Genomic DNA, 13,788 nt, shown 5'->3' with positions numbered 1-13,788 from the left:
GAAAATTAATATAAACCTATAAGCTTCTTTTTTGTGGCATCTTTAACTGCAAGTTTTCTAAAATTGCGATGTATAAAGGCCAATTTAAAGGCCGAAATAATATTCAAAGAAAAATTACGGAAAATAATCGGCCTGTTTTTTGTGTTCGAAAGAAAAGTTATTGTTTTGTGTCAAGCTTTTGTAATTAACCCACAATTAACGTTCGACGTGTAACGTGTAACACGACGTCATGCAGTTGGTGTGACGTTAGATGGCACGTGTGACGCGCGCCGCCATCTTATGCACCACATGACCTCGTTGCGGTGTCCCGTGACCAGCTCACGTGAATTTTGACAAATTCAAACGTTTTTTTTTTTTCTGGTGACGAGGGATGGACATCTTGGAACAGCAGCTCGAACAGCAGGATGTCAGGTAGTGTTTACGTTAAATATCGACCGTCCGATATCACGAACACCTATCCCTTCCGTCTCGCCCGAGGTCTCCCCAAGGTCATCATCACTTCGTGCACAGTACGCACTTATTTACGTCGTAGGACCGATACACATAGTCGTCGAAGTAATATGCATAGCGCATGTAAGTCGATTAAGATGAGACAATATTAAAACGTTATTTAATTTTTCAGCGTCGTGAAGGATGATGGTGGTGGCACGGGGATCGTTATAGAAGAAGCAGAGATTGTGGATTGCGAAGGTAAAAACATGCTGTAGCTAGAGAAAAATCTTAAACACACATATCATCATTGATATTTCGATTTAGCACGACTTATCATTTTGTATTGTTGTTAAGAATCAATTTTCATAGATATATATTCTATATTTCTAATAGGAGAGCCTATTGGAGAGGATGAAATGCGTTATCAAGAAGCCTTAGCGTACCGAGTTGTCCAAGTGAATGGCACAACAGCCATACAACCAACCAACGAAATAGAGCTACCTGTGACACAATCAGGGAATAATACTGTACAGGTCTTAACATCACCCATAAATGGACAATTTTATGTTATTGGAAATGCCAATGATGTCTTTACCACAGCGCAAGCATCAAGATCATTGGTGCCAAGAGCAACTACGCTACAAATAGAAACCCCAAGAAATTGCACTAATGGCTTGAAGAAGGTTTATTTTAATGCAATATGCATTGTTATTTTAATCAAAATAATATGTATAAATTAAATTTTTTTCTTTCGTTCTTTTCTCTTAGAGAGACGATAGACGGAGAGCGACACATAACGAAGTCGAACGTCGACGTAGAGATAAAATAAACAATTGGATTACAAAATTAGGTAAAATCATTCCTGATTGTAATGCTAGTACTAACACTGCTGGCAGCGGCAGTAGTGGAGAAGGAAAAACCAACTATGAAACTCAGGTAAATGAACAAGTGAAAGTTTTAATATATAATTATTATAAAACAATATTTGTCATTGTTTGTTGGTAATAGAGCAAAGGAGGTATTCTGGCAAAGGCCTGCGAATACATAGGGGAACTGCGCGTAGCTAATCAAAATCTGGGTCAATGTCTGCGAGATAATGAGAAATTACGACAAGAGATCACAACACTGAAACAATTAGTCACTCAATTAAAACGCGAGAATCTTCAACTCAGAACGCAAATATCGTCCCCCACATCGGCTACTAGTATTGATGTTATACATTTGAGTCCTTAAGCTTCCTTTTTTGTAAGTTGGTTTCTTTCTGTAAATACTAGGATCTTATGAATTGTCTTGTATACAAAAGATCTAATTTTCTATTTTCTTCTTTAGTAACTGTGCACTTAATAAGGTATTTTAATTTTATTGCCCAAAATCAAAATTGAAGTTTCTAGTTGTATAGTCATAACTGCACATTTATGATTTCATATCAACATTCTACTATCTTAATCTATGGATTAATCTAATAATTTATTAACAGTAGCATCAATTTCTAGTCGGTAAATAAAACAAAATTTTGAGTTTGTAGAATAGTTCGCAAAAATTTCTGGTTACAGAAAAGATTTGTGAAAATCAGCATGCATTTTATGTATTTTAATACAATCTGAAATTTTAATAAAACAAGGAAGAATAATGTTCGTTATATTATATATATATAATTATTTCATTATAGTATGCTGCACAAGATGTAATGTAGATAATATTGTATGTATAATTACTTTTTATATTACATGAAAATATTATTGGAAAATCAATTTATTCATATCAAGTAAATTATATATAGAATGCTATATATTTAATATGATATATTAAATTAGAGATTTTTCTCAGATTTTTGGAGATATATTTCTATATACATTTTGTTTAATGATGATATTAAATGATAGAAATCATAAGATTGTTACACCTGTGTAGTTATGACTATTATGTGGAAGATTTGTCTATAAGTAAACATAGAAATATCATATATAGACTTAACATGTCAATATATAACTAGCATACGTTGAAATATCGTGGCTGTGAATATCAAAACATTGACATGAATCATCTTTTTTTTTTTCGAAACTATGATTCGAAATTGTAGTGCAGAAAGACAATTTTGTTTTGATTCATATATATATATATAAAGAATTCACAGATATGACAAATGAATGATTGTGCAAAGTTCGTTACATATTTTTTATTTTTAATACTGTTTTCATATAATTTTAGGATAGAATATTTCGTAGGATAAATCAGGAGACTCAAATTGTAAAATAGATCAATTATACACATACAAGTGTAGTTACACATATATGTGTACATATGCATAAAATTGTATATGGCAATAACATATTTTTTTTAATACAAGGCAATTTTATAAAAAAAGGTGCATCTGAATTAATTTACTAAGCGTTAGATTTCAGAATGTAATATATCGTTGATGTACATACCGCGGGGTTTTATTGTTATATAATTATTATTATTAAAACGCGAAGTCTATTGAAAAAGTAGTCTGTGAATTTATTCAACAATATTACTATCCATTCCCGGTATGTTCATGATCCTCTTATATAATTTTTGCATAATTCTTTTATTGTATTTTCTTTTACATATCATACAATGGAAATGATATCGAAGTCAATGGAACACTAGTCATGTGTACACATTCTTATTTCTCTCGTATTTATCTTCATTATTGAAGATTCCGCACCTTGATTATTTATCTAATCTATTGTGTGTGTTCTTTCTCTGAACTTTCAAATTATGCAATGTTTATAACATTTTATCGTTAAAGTATAGTATATTTAATTACGTGTAACAGTTGCGATTATTATTTATCGCATTCTTTTTAAATAGTTACAATACTTAATATACATTACAATGTATATATATGTTACAATACTTAATATACTCCATGATTCAATCTCTTGCAAGGTAAGAGCTACCATCATCCATGTACCGTGTGATTGATAATTAAGAGAGTATCTTTTCGTAACAATAATTCTAATCTGCGCGCATAATGAAACGGGGGAAGCCGTTTTATATACTTTCATTTATATTACACATACACAGAAAACATGGGAATATTAACTTCCCGATTAACAAAGCGGTTTAGATGAAAGTATATCTTTGCAAAGGATAAAACTACTTTCTCTGATAATATCCAATTAATTACAAGTAACTCTCGCGGATCTCGAGTCAAGTCCATTCTAGAGCACGCCGAACATGTTTTTAAATATATGTCTCAAGTGCATTTAAGAATGTCCCACTTTATTGTCTCAATCGTCACGTACATGACATAGCATTGTCTCGAACGATATTTAACTGCAAGATAGTATCAAAAGTTTTAATGCAACTTCTCTATTTACAATTCATTAGCTTTCAAGGATAATGGTAAATAATATATTATATAATCGATAACGTGCTGTTTTTGTAACCTATGTAGCATATTCTCGCGCGGTAAATTATTTCCAATTCACAAGCTAGACTAGGACATCCTTAAATGTTAGAGCCAAGATACAGAACGACCAATATCTTAAAATTGCTTTTAACAAGTTACAAGTTAGAAATTTAATCTTCTAAATTCCTGAATGCCTGTTGTATGTCTTCATGTAATTGATCAAAATCCGACCTGATCTTTGCTTCGCCATCCTTAACAGGATCCTAAAAATTTAAAGCACATTTTTGTAAGAAGGAAAAATAATGTTAAAGTTATATAGAGTTATAAGAAATCAGTCAGATTTATATTAACATAGAAATATTAAAAATTACTCACCTTGAACTTCATAGAGCTCAATTGATAAAGAATATTGCCCATACTGTCCCTAATGACATTCCACGTGATTTTATTATCCGATTGGGCCGTTGATTCGACCGCGTGTCTCGCCATATCGTAGAAAGCAATCATATTTCGTAACATTCCCACGGTTTTATAGAATGGACAAAAACGATCGTATGGTGAATAGCTACAGAAGAGTTTAAAAAAATCAGAAGATTTTTTCGACCGATGTGTATTTAATTATTTACATAAAATTAAGATCTAAGAAAATATTAAGAAATGATATGTACCTGTTTTGTTGTAAGAAATCGTCTTTTAGCAATTTTGCTACTTCCAGCGTAATTTTATCTGTTTCGGCGAGTGAAGCCTTGCCTACTAACTGAACGATTTCTGACAGGTCCTCTTCTTCTTGCAAGATTTCCTTCACTTTCGTTCTCAGCGTGACGAATTCCGGAAAGTTCTTATCATAGAAATCGTCCAATGCTCGCAAATACTTGCTATATGATATGAGCCAATTGATAGATGGGAAGTGTTTACGTTGTGCAAGTTTCTTATCCAATCCCCAAAACACCTGCAAATTAAATCATTCGTTAAAATATCAATATATTTTTTTTACATATATACTTATATATTCACATAGATATAATTTGTACCTGTACAATACCGAGCGTCGCACTAGTCACAGGATCGGAGAAATCACCACCTGGTGGTGAGACAGCACCAACGATACTAACAGAACCTTCACGATCTGGATTTCCCAAACATTTGACTCTATATAAAAATTAAAATCTGATATTTTAGTTGCGCATCAATTAGTCGCATTTGTATTAATCGCAAAATGTTATCTCTATTTTTTTATATAAATCTCTCATAAGATTGTAAGTTAACTATATAGTATAATAACAATTAATTATAATTAACTAAATAGTTAAATTCTTTCTAATATCGTAATCTCTAGGAAGGAAATACATATTTGACTAATATTTATTAAAAATTATAATATAAAATAATCCCGTACCTTCCGGCACGTTCGTAGAAGCTGGCTAAACGAGCACCAAGATAAGCAGGGTAACCGGAATCGGCAGGCATTTCAGCCAAACGACCTGAGATTTCTCGGAGGGCTTCGGCCCAACGAGATGTCGAATCCGCCATCATCGACACGTTGTAACCCATGTCTCGAAAATATTCGGATAAAGTAATACCTATATAATGAATAATGAATGGATTACTTATTAAGTAATATGTGTGCAGTTTTATATTAATAATACATCTTATAATTAGGGAATTGCGATATATATGAATTTTCTTCAATATTGTATACCTGTATAAATGGACGCTTCACGCGCGGCCACCGGCATGTTAGATGTATTGGCGACCAAAGCGGTACGTTTCATAATAGATTCGGTGACGCCATCAATCTCTACAGTTAACTCGGGAAAGTCGCGTAGTACTTCAGACATTTCGTTACCACGTTCTCCGCAACCGACGTAAATAATCACATCAGAGTTAGAGTACTTTGACAAGGCTTGGGAAATGACCGTCTTGCCGCAACCAAAAGCACCGGGAATAGCCGTGGTTCCACCTTGAACGCATCTGAAACATACACGTTTTAAATATTTCTAGATACATTCCACAACATGTGCTTTAAGATTCAAAGACAAATATTCTTACGGGAAGAGAGAGTCCAAGACTCGTTGGCCAGTGAGTAGAGGATGATTAGCTGGCAGTTTTTCAGTGACTGGACGAGGTTGACGGACTGGCCACACCTGCATGCATGTAACAGTAAATTCACAACATGCACAATACACATTCAAAACTCACACACACACACACACACACACACACACACACACACATATATATATATATATATATATATATATATATATATATACGCTACAAAAGTGAATTTCGTACCTGAAGCATGGTATATTTCTGCCTCTCGCCATCGAATTCAGTCTCCAGTACAACATCCTAAAAATAATTGAGCACATTTATATGATATAAAGCGTAAAGAGAATAAGAAAAATATATCATGTAGAAAATATAATCTTACATCAACGGTATAATTGCCCGCTGGCGCGACGTACGTAACAGTGCCTTTGCATTTAGGTGGAAGGATCATCCAATGTTTTACCAAGGTATTCTCATGTACAACGCCATACATATCACCGCCCGTGATGTGGCTGCCATTTTTTATATTGTGTGGATTAAATTCCCAGGCAACAGTACGCGAGAGTGCCGGTATATTAACGCCTTTTGGGATGTAGATCGAGTTTGTGAGCTCGTTGATATCTTTCAATGGGCGTTGAATACCGTCAAAGATACTGCCGAGGATACCAGGACCCAATTCGACAGATAGTGGCTTTCCAGTGCGAAGTACGGGATCACCGACTGTCACACCGCTTGTGTCCTCATATACCTAAAAATATATTATGAAATTATCTAAACTATCTCCATACTCCAAGATACGAATGAAATGTCTGGACGATTATATATACCTGTATCGTAGCCATATCACCCTCCAATCTAATAATTTCTCCTACTAATTCATAGTAACCGACTCGCACCAGCTCATACATAGCTGACCCAGACATTTTTTCAGCGGTAACAACTATAATAAGAAATACATAAATATGTGTGTTATATAGAAAAATTTTTATGCAAGATAAGAACTAACCAGGACCGGATACTGCATAGACATATCCAAATTTTCCCTCCCGCTCCTCATGTGCAATTTTAGCCAAACTTTGATTTGTCATTTTGAATGCTTAATTTATCTGAAAAAGAAAAATATCAGTTAGCAATCTTTGTCTACTTGATAATGCTTTATTTTACAACAGTTGGGAATTTGTCAAGTTCTGAGAATAAATACATGCAGACGATTATAATTAATGCTTCTTTTAATTATATTCTTTACATCTTTGTGCTTATAAGATATATATAGATTTTTTAGGCAGACAAGAGAAAAAATTAATTACATAGTCAATGCAAAAAAATCAAACACCTTATATTTTCGCGCTTAAGTAACAAAGAGACGGGGATAAGAAGCAACAAACCTATATTACATTGATTAAAATAAATGACATAAAAAAATGCATATATAAAAAGAATGGACTTATTAATCCGGTGTTTTCGGATTATTATTTGCAACGAGCGAACGGTCGAGTCGCTTTGCAAAGGCGAGACCTTCGGAAAAGTACAGCTGTCACACGCTAGCTGCGATTCACGTGAGCAGGCCGTTCAAAAAAATAGGCGTAGCCCCGCGAAGCCCGCGAGCCGTCTGCTAGGCAAGGGAATGGCGCTTTTTTACTCGGACGGCCGCGAATGTCGACGTACGGTCGCCGGGTGATCGAGAGAGGCGCATCGTCGTCGAAAATCCATCGAAAATTCGCGGATTCGCACTCGATCGGGAAAGACGATGGCGTACGCAAAGCGGCACACTGGATCGATATTACTTACACGCGCTGAAGCTCGTTCGCTCGCGTGAATTTCCGCGAAGCGTTGAATTGATCATCCGTTAGGATGACGGCGAGAGGACGGCGTTATCGCTGTGCTTTGACGCGATCGATTCAATGCAATACTCACCGACGAGATGCGACGTTCTCAAGAGCAGTCTAACTAACGACTCGAATACGTGCTTCTCTCACCGAGTCCAGCCTAGCTGCTATCACAAGACAGGTCAGCTGACTGGATCGCGTGCCGAGTGCCGATCCTCAATTATCGGCTGCACACGCGCATTAAGACAAGTCCGCATGAAAACTATATAGCGATAAAATACCCTAGTGTTTAAATTTACATCTTTTTGTAAAGAATGAGTAAATTTTACGAAACTGATACGATTATGCAAAATTATGTATTTGTAAAATTTGTTATCTTTTTAATTCTAATACATTCTTCATTCGTTCGTGTTCTTTAGAGGATTATGAATAATAAATCAATTAAATTGATGTAGAATAATGGTAAACCATAAATATATTACCATAAATATATTATTCTTAATGAAAAATATAAAAAACAATATGTCATATATATAGCTAGATAACACTTATTTTATAATTTTTGACGATAATTATATAATATGTGTAGATATACATTATAATAAATTCAAATATAAGGCACACACAATAGCTGAATACATTTTTTAGAAGAATTACAAGTCAGTACATATATAGTAGCATAATACAAAGACTATCTTCTCTCTCTCTCTCTCTCTCTCTCTTAACAAAAGTATATATTTTATATATATATATATATATATATATATATATATATATTTCTTATAAATATTTACTTCTTTATTAAACAAAATTAAATAGAATTTATGGCAAATAAAAATGTTAAAAAATGTATATATATACATATATATATGCATATTTATAATATATATATATATATATATATATATACACACACATACAATCTAAATTTTATTTGCCTTGATTAAATAATTCTCATTCATATATAACACATAATTAATATATTTGTAAATAAGTGAAATTGTGTGATATCTCATTTAAGGCACAATGTGTATCAGCATATATACCTGGTATATCAAAAGTTTTTTTAAGCCAAAGTTTTGTTCTAAAGTAAATGTCTATTAAAAAGCTATTAATTTATATATTTCTCAAAAATTATCAACTTGTTTCTACAAGATTATTTTGAGCATTATTTCTAATTTCTGTTTTTCATATTGGAGTATATCCGATTTATTTCTTCACGAATTAGCTACGTATTTCACAAAGGCATTACAAAGATTATTAACTATCATGTCGATTGCTTCAAAAACAGCAATAATAATATTCTGTAAAATGTTAAAATCTGAATTGTTTTGGTTATGATCACGCAAGTACTTTTTCCATTGCTTTAAATTTGCTTTACAATACTGCCAGACAAATGAAAAAGCCATAAGTAAAAAATCTTCTTTATTTCTAGAATGTTTCATTAATCTTTCAACGATCTTAAACAGTTTTTTCAAACATTCTTCATCAAGTTTCATAAAACTCATATCTTTAAGAAGTGGTTCAAAGTCAGGAATTAATGGCAGATTCATGCTCTTGGGACAAGTATCGCTCAGATAGAACTGGTTTAATAAATCACAAAATATTTTTCTTAACTGATCAATAGAATCATCAACATAGTTCTTGGAACCAGATGGATTGTTTTTATAGTTTTCATTGAGTATATCCGATTTCATGAGACGAACAACATATTCAACAGGATCTAACAATATAAAACCGTTGACTTTTAGTTTACCCCCTTTGAATGACCATACAGTATTATGTGGAGTCTTGTCTGTTTGACCATGAACAACAGGCTGGTTAGCAGGCTGATTAACAGATAATAACTCTTCACGATATTTTATGTACTTTATCACTTCTGCGTTCTCGGATATTCTACATGTATTATTCTCGGCAGCCTTTCGCGCAACGCGATTAAACTTCTTACGGAGATTTTTCTTACGCAAAGTATCTCTGTAATCATTGATGACTTTACCTTGGGTGCTCTCAATGATTTCGTTGGCGGATTGAACCTTTACTACGGCGCCAGTGAAAAACATAATATGTATTGCCAAATATAACGCATCTATCTTATCGATAGTCTTGTCTGTCTTATATTTATCTATCATATTGTAACCCTGATATACGATACCGGCGCCATTAAAGAATATATTGCCACCTTGTACAGTATCAAATGCCATTTTTGCAAAGGTGGGTACCGTTTTACCACTTGCAGCAGCTTTAGATAGAGCAGCTGTTCCTCCAAACGATCCGAAACTAAATACTGTACCAGCTATGCCAAGCCAATGAGGTAATGCCTCCTTATTCGTAATAGATTCTTTGTGGCTTTTACGATCTGCCAATTGCTGAGAAGATCGGGCGACTGTCCAAATACCACTTGCACCACTAGCAACAAGACCTATAATAAATATTGTAGAACATGTTCAAAATAAAATATAATACGAAATGTCCTATAAATTTATACTGTAATTATTATATGTTGCTATGAGAGAAACGACAGATTATAAAAATTACATAATCAATGCTTAACATATATAATAAAACTGATATTACATCAATTATATCTTGTGACAATTTACCTGTTACAAGAGCAGCTGGTGCGAGAGGTGTGAACAATGATGCCACACCTAAGCCGGCTGTGCCAAGTCCAGCAATAGTAGAAACAAAATCTATTTTTCCGCAGATTTTGTTTTTAAATGTGCATGCGGGAGAATCTATGACTTCAAGCCAAACTGTTGAGTTGTCTTCTGTTACTGAATAAGATGGATCTGCTTGATAAAAGCCGTCTTTGGGAACAACCATAGTGCATTCTGGTAAGTTATTGTTTTCTATATAATCTATCCAACTCTTATACACTCTGCCACAAATATCAATGTACCATGTCTCGTAATCTTCTTCAACTTCATTTTTTATATCTTCTTTTTGTTTTGGACTCTTTACAGTGTCAGGTGTTTTCTGAATATTTTTCCTAATTGTAAAAATAGGAATAGGTGATACGGCAGACTCTTTTTCTTCTTTTTCTTCTTCTTTTACTGATTCTTTTACTTCTGTTTTTGTTTCCTCTTCTACTTCTTTTTCCTTTGGTTGTACATTCATGTTAGAATGGAATATTATGTTGTAAATTATACCAGAATAAATTGCTTGAGTATTATTATTTTCTGTACATTCGCATATTTTCTTATATATCATATTTATGACATTTCTAGCTTTTTCATTGTAATTCACTTTATCGACTACATATGCATCATTTGAATCTTCTGGTTTCCAGTAGCAACTAATTTCTGTTTTCAAGCAAATGTTTTCTGTTATATTTTCACTCTCATTGCTCATTATATTTTTATTCTCATTGCTCATTATATTTTTATTCTCATTGCTCATTATATTTGCATTCTCATTGCTCGTTGGTAAATCATAAATCGTATAACCAATATTCTGTAGTAGGTATTTATGATGGTCAGGTTTATATTCTATGCAGTCAGGAAGTAATTCATAGTAGTATTGTTGTTGTTCAACAGCAAGACTCTTCATTTTTTCCTGAGAAATAAATATACAAAAGATTTTTATATTTCTATTAAATGAATTGAAACAAAAGATCAAAGAACTAATTTCTTTAGCGTTAATTAATTTCAAATTTCAAAAACTTTTTGAGGAGACAAATACAACTAAACTATGATTACAATTAAATAATATTAAGATAATTCTAAATTAAGAAGCATTTCAATATAAGATTGTATGCACTAAAATCAAAAGCTTACCCAAACTGTATCTTTAGTTATTTTGTTATTTGTAGCCATTATATTTGCATAAAATCCGCTTTTCAGAATCTTTAAAGAATCTAGAGATCTCTTTTCTGCAAATAAAATTATTAATTATTGATCTGTGTGTGGTCTTACTCTCAAGGTTATTGATTTATAATGTCAATTTAGGAATTGTAAGATTGACCGATTATTATTCAAAAGTCGCTCTGTTAAAGAGTTATCTGTACATATTTTAAATCTGTCAAAATACATATTACATATCGCATTTGCGCATTCTACCTTATTTAAATAGATGACATCATCTTATTGATATCTTAACCTAGCAAAATGACATTTCATACTAATTTTATGCTCCTTTCTTACGCGAAATATTTAAGTAATATTATGAATTCGATTTGCAACATCATTCCCGATTTAACTGAAGCATCCTATTAATTCTGATTAGAGATCTAATCCTCTTTGATTCTAATTTTGTCATCTGTGACTGTTACAATATTTTTCGGCACTTTTTCGCTATTTCCAAAATCACCGAAAATATGATAAATGTTTTGCAATAAGAGCTCTGTGAATTGAATTATAGTCTTTTATGTATCGGTATATTATACTTTTCCGGAAATATTTTAGAATATCAAGTTTTAACGATGGATAAAAAGATTTGACAGTTCCTTGTCAGTATTCTGTTTTTAGTCATAATCACAGATAATTATGTAATTATATAATTAAAAACAAAGTTCAATATAACAAAATGATTATAATAAAAATACAGAAAATATTTTTATTACCTTTTTTTACTTTTGCTTCCTTATGGAAGAAGCTTTTTAACATATTTTAGCACAAAGCTTTTAACATATTTGAGCACAAAGTTTTTTCTTCTACGATTTGAACTGACACCGATAGGACAAGATAGTTGTTTCTTGGATAACACCGAACGAGAAATGTACGAACACTTTTCTGGAAATCAATTTTATCCGAGTATTCAACATCAAATAAATATATAAAGCCTTATAAAAAGATAAAAAGGAAATGCATACGCGAGAAATAACGGTAAATACCCGATTGGGTATTCCAATGGAAACACCCATCTAGGATTGAGTCATCGTTCTTATGACTCATGCAGACCAGCACGATGACGCGACGCGCAACGCGCGATATCCAATGAGAGCTTCATTCTTTCGGAAAAGCAGAGCTCTCATTGGATATCCCGCGCGCGTCATCGCGTTGGCTGCAAGAGGCCTTGGGTGCATTCAGGAGATACAACTGGTGAGTAGCAATCGAACGTGATTGGTTCTTACTTCTAGAACCAACAAATCAACGTCGAGTGTTGACAAGACGATGCTCAACAGTTGTATTTTCTGAACGCGCCTATTTATAATCAAAATCATCTTAAATACGGTTCGAAGGTGCTACACTGCCAATTTCATTGGGCGCGTTCAGTAGAACAAATCGCTTAATAGTATTTTGTATTTCTACCGAGAAATCTATTGCAATAATCAATCTCAATTTTATGAACAAATGAGAAGTATCTCAAATTTATAATATTTGAGATACGCATTTATTATATTCTTTTTATTCGACATATATTTTTATATTACTTCAAAAATATTTTTTTCTTCTTGAAAGATTTCGTATTCTATGAACTTTCAACGAACGACTATTTTTATAGTTTTCATAATACACATAGTAATTAATATTGTATAATAACTCATAATTAATTTTTAATGCCAAATTTATTAAAATTTTCTTTCAATAATCTTCATCTTTTAAGATGTAATGAACAAATTTAAAATTTGTGAAATCTTTGATTGCATATATTATGAATTATATCCTCAACAATAAATAAAATATAGTTTTAAAATACATTTCTGTTTATAAGTCTTATTTATATAAATATAGAACATATAGAATTTCTTTAAAATAAAATCTGTTGTACTATTACATTTACTCTATATTATTGTGTAGTTTTTACAGATGTTCAGTGATATTTATATTTGATCCTTGGTAAAATTCTTCTTGAATCGCGTAAACATTCCTAAATGACAACATAAAGTATCGTATATAAATCTATTTTCAAATATTATAATAATTTATGAAATACTACAATTATCAAGTATTATAATTAATAAATTATCAAGTATCAATAATTTTATATTTTTCTTTAAATCTAGTTTTAAATCTATACAAGTTAAAATAGCTTGTCAAATTGCTTGTTGTATATATCATGCAGTGAATAACTGAATCGTTATCAATAATAAGATATTACCGTAATTGTAAGCATCCAATCTTTTACTGTATCTGCATTTCCTCTCTATTTTTTTTCTGG

The 13,788-nt window shown here is 32.2% G+C and overlaps 3 protein-coding genes across 6 annotated transcripts; 1 reads left to right on the top strand and 2 right to left on the bottom strand.

Annotated features, from left to right (window-relative positions):
- Positions 1–38: 38 nt before the first annotated feature.
- On the top strand, positions 39–2,906 carry LOC138938028 (upstream stimulatory factor 2). Of its 3 annotated transcripts, none has more exons than XM_070304722.1 (5): positions 39–411; positions 623–690; positions 826–1,115; positions 1,201–1,368; positions 1,441–2,906. In XM_070304722.1, exons 1-5 carry the CDS (start codon positions 371–373, stop codon positions 1,663–1,665), a joined length of 792 nt encoding a protein of 263 aa, XP_070160823.1. In that variant the 5' UTR covers positions 39–370; the 3' UTR covers positions 1,666–2,906. The 3 variants fall into 3 exon arrangements, with proteins under 3 accessions (XP_070160823.1, XP_070160824.1, XP_070160825.1); XM_070304723.1 differs by having other exon boundaries at positions 44–509; XM_070304724.1 differs by having other exon boundaries at positions 44–555.
- A 46-nt stretch (positions 2,907–2,952) lies between these two features.
- Positions 2,953–7,885, bottom strand: LOC138938027 (V-type proton ATPase catalytic subunit A). Its single transcript, XM_070304720.1, has 12 exons — positions 7,778–7,885; positions 6,870–6,969; positions 6,691–6,803; positions 6,246–6,611; positions 6,107–6,163; positions 5,861–5,955; positions 5,511–5,782; positions 5,208–5,391; positions 4,843–4,960; positions 4,480–4,760; positions 4,187–4,376; positions 2,953–4,074 (listed from the first exon to the last, which is right to left on the bottom strand). The coding sequence occupies exons 2-12, from the start codon at positions 6,949–6,951 to the stop codon at positions 3,982–3,984; spliced, it is 1,851 nt and encodes a 616-aa protein (XP_070160821.1). The 5' UTR covers positions 6,952–6,969; positions 7,778–7,885; the 3' UTR covers positions 2,953–3,981.
- Positions 7,886–8,594: 709 nt separating this feature from the next.
- Positions 8,595–12,542, bottom strand: LOC138938245 (uncharacterized). 2 transcript variants are annotated; one of them, XM_070305085.1, is made up of 5 exons: positions 12,500–12,515; positions 12,251–12,419; positions 11,466–11,560; positions 10,290–11,244; positions 8,595–10,108 (listed from the first exon to the last, which is right to left on the bottom strand). In XM_070305085.1, the coding sequence occupies exons 2-5, from the start codon at positions 12,291–12,293 to the stop codon at positions 8,907–8,909; spliced, it is 2,295 nt and encodes a 764-aa protein (XP_070161186.1). In that variant the 5' UTR covers positions 12,294–12,419; positions 12,500–12,515; the 3' UTR covers positions 8,595–8,906. The 2 variants fall into 2 exon arrangements, with proteins under 2 accessions (XP_070161186.1, XP_070161185.1); XM_070305084.1 differs by having other exon boundaries at positions 12,251–12,542.
- Between the last annotated feature and the right edge of the window lie 1,246 nt (positions 12,543–13,788).

The sequence above is a fragment of the Polyergus mexicanus genome, unplaced genomic scaffold (assembly GCF_030449975.1).
Source record: "Polyergus mexicanus isolate NDT 795.1 unplaced genomic scaffold, iyPolMexi1.0 SCAF_12, whole genome shotgun sequence".
Taxonomy (NCBI): Eukaryota; Metazoa; Arthropoda; class Insecta; order Hymenoptera; family Formicidae; genus Polyergus; species Polyergus mexicanus.
This window is presented reverse-complemented; position numbering and strand designations above follow the sequence as displayed.